We start from the raw sequence: 5,009 nt of genomic DNA on the forward strand, positions 1-5,009 counted from the left end.
TGCAATGACAATAAGGTTGAATTCTATTCTATTCTAAATGATGTGGTGAGGTTGTAGTTATTGAATTCAGTTTGAATTTTTTTTCCCTTATGTACCTGTACGGGGTAGGTACAGTAGGCTTTCACTTACTGCCAGGTAGACTAGACATTCGATGATAACAAGAGTGGATCTTTGCCTTTGTTTTGTACAGGGCTGAAATCATAGCAAGACATTGCACTACTATAACATACAACGCAATACACTTGCCTTACACTGTGCTCTACTGAATACGTTCACTGCAACCCTTTCCTTAAAAAATAGTAGTCTTTTATGAGGACACAGGATTTTTATAAGGACACTTATATTATTAGAAATGTGGATTTTCTTTATGTGAATAAGCATAATATTGAAACTCATTTGCTCTGCTGCTGTATTTTCATGTTTGCATTATGTTGGGTTGCAATAAAGAGGTCAGACTTTATAATAAAAGAACTTTAGTCTTTAGTTTCACTACACTGATATCTGAAACAGCTTCAATAATAATCCACTTTATCTTTTTCCATTAAGAGAGAGAAAAAAAGTGAAAGACTTCATTTCATTCTGAAATACTGTTATATTGTAGCTGCATCAATACCGTGATTCCCAAACAGCCATTAGCTGAATACTGCATATCTCAACATGGTCTGCTGTTTGTCCTTACAAATATTTTGAGGACCCCCCCATAAGCATACCCTCTTGGGACCTGTGTGAGGCCAGATTATGATTATGTATTTACAGTCTAGGTTTATTTTTTTTCTAAAATATTCAGCAATATTATCCAACATTAATCACGTGCAGAGTTGGGAGTCAGCATTGAAATCACTTGATGTGCGATGTGCGATAGTTTGTTAATATAGCAAAACTTGTGCTGGGCTGCGCAGTCAGATGGTGAAAAACTGCAGGATAAAGAAAACTTTATCCCGTTGGCTTTCTGAGTCACTCGGCACCCGTACCGTGTTATCTGAAAGAAAAGCGCAACAACATTCTAAACTTCTGCTGACTGGACCACATTATAATATTTCCATCTCATTTTTGGACTCTGTCTTTGTTGACACGTGTAATATAACAACAATGTGTATTTATAATACTCTCACTGGATGTAATAAGACGTCGTTATTTGCTACTCACCGAAGGAGTTAAATATTTAACACATCTGCATTGGTGAGTCACTATTTTGGTTTTCAGGTCCTGTAATGGGCGAGGCAGGGAGAAAAAGTTGATACGGAAAGAAGACAAAGTAACACATTGTCCTGGTTACATTTTGAGCTAAAAGCTCGTCTGAAGACTAATTCAGTGTGGCAAAATAGTGAGCACTATTTATTATCCAAACATTTAGTCTAAAGCCTAACGATGAACGGATAAAGGGTAATCACGCTATGCTATCCCGCTATGGTAATGCTGAAAGATGCAATAATTTGATATGGTGCAAAACACACTGAATTAAAAACACCACATTCTTCTGTTTATTTTACCTCCAGAAAGTTCTGCGCTGTGCCCTTTAGCGTTCACAACTAGTTACTAAAGATGGCTGGATGAGCAGGTTTCTCTGTGGGCTTCATACTCGTTTAGGGTGTATCAGTAATTACAACATTCACACAATGGGAATGTTGACATACTGCTGTCATTTTCCATGCTTCTGTTTATTTTTTTGCTGTGCTCAGTAGCCCGTCTGTGGGCTGTCCTCATCGTAACCTACCACTCATGATCTCCTCAACTCCTCAAATAGGCACTCACTTTCACATTCTTTATTCTGTCAGGTAGAGCTCTTTGTGTCACCTGCTTTGAAAAACTCTTGAGCTGCACCGGAAAGTCATCTTGCAGGTAAAAATATTATTAAATAAAAGAATGCATTTATTTTTTTTAAGTTGTTTAGTAGTAACGAGATATGTAAAATCTGGGTCTTGGTTGTACCAAGTGGAAAGCAGCTATTTAACTTTTTATCTCTGAATCAGCTTTATTTACTGTAATGTTTTGTCATGACTTATGAGGCATTAGTCATACTTTCATTTTATTTATTTGTTTATTTTTGTTATCTTATTCACACTACACCGTGGATATGATTCTTGTTTTTGCATATATTACCTACTTTAACTGCTGTGTGAGTGCAAATTTTTGTTTCACCTCAAGTGAATACGTGTGCTGGAATAATAATAAAAAACAATGAATTTTTTTTCTGCCCTATTTCCACAGGTCACCTTGGCATACATTGATGCAGGAAATACTTTGAAATCAAATCTGTTAAGACAACTTGCCCTCGACATTCAGTCTTCAGAGTAAAAATCCTCTACACTATGTCATCTAACCAGTTGTTCAAAAGCCAACATGAACAGGCCTACATGTCCCTGATGAGAGGCATGAAGGAGCTGGACCTACAGGGACCCTGTGTTCCCAGTGACCTGGTCCTGATCGGAGACCATGCTTTTCCTTTAGCAATGAACAGTCGAGGTCAGGTGCTGATGGCTGCCTCTCTGTACGGCAGTGGAAGGATTGTGGTCCTGGGTCATGAGGGCTACTTGACAGCCTTTCCTGCTCTGGTAGAAAATGCTCTGACCTGGCTGAGAGGTGATGGCTCTGATAACCTCTCTGTAAGGGTGCACAGAAGTGTATGTGCAGTTGCTAATAACCTCCAAAAATCCAGCTTCCAAGTAGAAGTTGTGGGAGCTTTCAGTGACAAACAGGGAGTTGGTGTTTATGTGACCGATGCCTACAGCGTGGGCTCAGACCCAGTGGAGCTTGTGGCGTTTCTGAAAGCTGGAGGAGGGGTGCTGATAGCTGGGCAGGCGTGGAGTTGGGCTGCAGATCACCCCAAAGAGAACGCACTGCATCAGTTTGATGGGAATAAAGTGTCGGGAGTGGCAGGAATCTACTTCACTGAGCGTTGTGGTGAAGTGGAGAACCTGCCTGTCTACCCTCAGATCCCGTCCTCCTGGATGTCTGTGGTGTGAGTGTTTAACGTAGTTCTGTTTTGTTGTTATTGTTACTGTTAGTTTAAACCCACAAGTTAACTATAACATGAAATAAATTGCAAACTACTATAGATTGCATATAGAGTTTTAAAAAAATATAATTTTTAATGTAAACTTTTACATAATTTTACATGGATTTATCAGTTTTGACATTTTCTGCCTAAGCAATAAAACAAAGTATCTATTGATGTCAAACTCAGCACCTGTGAATTTGCAAAAGGACTGTATGTTTGCAGGACTGTGTTTATAATAACAGTAGGAAAATCAATTTTATGTTTCATATTTATTAATTTAATATCAGAATACTTTATTGATCCCTAGGGGAAATTATTTTGGTTACAGTGCTCTGGTACAAACAGTAACAAAGACAGACAATACACTACAGTAAGAAAATAGCACAATATATAAAACAAATATACATACACACATATAATATATCTTATATACATATAAGTATACTATATATATATATATAGCTAATAGATAGATATAGACATATATGATATATATATCAATATATACATACATATAAGTCACTATCTGATTAAATATCTGAATAAGAAAGAAGAGCATGTGCAAAAAGGGTGTAGCTATGCAGTATACAGTGTGTTAAGGTGGATGAGTTGTACAGGGAGATGCAACAGGCAGGAATGTATTCCTGTGTTGTTCAGTGGTGCTTTTTGTATCCATTCTGAAAATGTAAAAATTAAACTTGCTCGTATGTTGGTTAATTGTTTTCTTAACATGCAAAAACAGATAAAAAAAATGCAATTTACACAATTATTCTTAACAGTGTCTCTCATTCCTATCATGACTCTTCCACCTTTCAGCTTGGGTAAGGATTTTGAAGACGACTTGCAGTTCTTACTCCAGGGGGTTTCAGAGTTCCAGGTCCCGTCTAATTTAACTGCTTCCGAGGTTTTAGTCCATGGACCGCTAGCATTTCCCATCGCGACCACAGGTGATGGACGGGCGTTCCTGGCAGGAGGCTACTATGGACAGGGACGAGTGATTGTGGCTACACATGAAGGATTTCTGGGACTTGAGGTAAATGTGAGAGTTGGTCTTCCTTTCCAAGCACTCATAGGTCAGAATCAGCACGTGATTCGGACCTATGAATGAACAGGTTTCCTCTGATTTTACAAGTTTGATTTGCATCAGAAGGTTTCTTATGTGTGTCACTGTAATGAATAGTTTCTTTGTTAACTGATTGCCAAGACTTGGGTGAATAATTTAATTTAAAACAAAGCTATTCTTATGGATAGAGGGATGGAGGTTAAAGTTTAGGTTAGGGTTGGGTTCTCCACTGATGATGACTCAGGCCTCAGAGGGTTAAAAATGTGAGTAGTAGTAGTTTGTGCAACTCGGAATGGATGTATGACTGTTTTTATTGTGTTTCTCCCTGACTTTGAGCAAACATTGCAGATAACATAAATTGTGTATTGTGATAGGGTTAGAGTTAGGAGTCAGTGGTAAGCAGACCTATAATGGTTAAAAAGGAGATGTTTCTGCTGTTTTGATGCAATTTTTATACATCTTATGTACACATGACTGCATCTGTTCCTGATTTCCTTCTATTCTTTTAGAGCATGGCTCCATTTTGGCAAAATGCCATTCACTGGTTGGATGAAGGCCGCAGAGGGGTTGTAGGTGTCATGAATATAGATGCTGCACTCAATATTCTCAGCAAGTCAGGGCTGAAGTGTGAGAAGACAAAATTCAGGAAAGACCACAGCGTGTTTGTGTGTAAAGCGTATATCACTGAGCATTTGGAGGAAATCCAAAACTTTGTGGCAGAGGGAGGAGGCCTGCTGATTGGAGGACATGCCTGGTACTGGGCACAGACACATAGTGGGCAAAATCCACTTACAGAATTCTCAGGTATGAAAGTGCACAACCAATGCATCTGATTAGTGTGACATCTCCAACAATACACCAGAGTATTTTAAGTCAGATTTGTTTTAATGTCTTTCAGGAAACAAGATCTTAAATCAAATGGGATTGAGCCTGTTGGGAGCAACAATC

General features: G+C 38.5%; 1 protein-coding gene across 1 annotated transcript in view; it reads left to right on the plus strand.

Annotated features, from left to right (window-relative positions):
* Positions 1-965: 965 nt before the first annotated feature.
* Positions 966-5,009, plus strand: part of LOC102312836 (TRPM8 channel-associated factor homolog) — a 10,037-nt gene continuing 5,993 nt past the window's right edge. The window contains exons 1-6 of the mRNA XM_042216945.1: positions 966-1,179; positions 1,776-1,839; positions 2,209-2,959; positions 3,815-4,031; positions 4,571-4,865; positions 4,960-5,009. Of these exons, the coding sequence (XP_042072879.1) occupies positions 2,310-2,959; positions 3,815-4,031; positions 4,571-4,865; positions 4,960-5,009 (1,212 nt within the window). The 5' untranslated portion in view covers positions 966-1,179; positions 1,776-1,839; positions 2,209-2,309. The remainder of the gene's footprint in view (positions 1,180-1,775; positions 1,840-2,208; positions 2,960-3,814; positions 4,032-4,570; positions 4,866-4,959) is intronic.

This window comes from Haplochromis burtoni, unplaced genomic scaffold, assembly GCF_018398535.1.
Source record: "Haplochromis burtoni strain Fernald_Lab_line unplaced genomic scaffold, NCSU_Asbu1 Contig_1387, whole genome shotgun sequence".
NCBI classification, from domain to species: Eukaryota; Metazoa; Chordata; class Actinopteri; order Cichliformes; family Cichlidae; genus Haplochromis; species Haplochromis burtoni.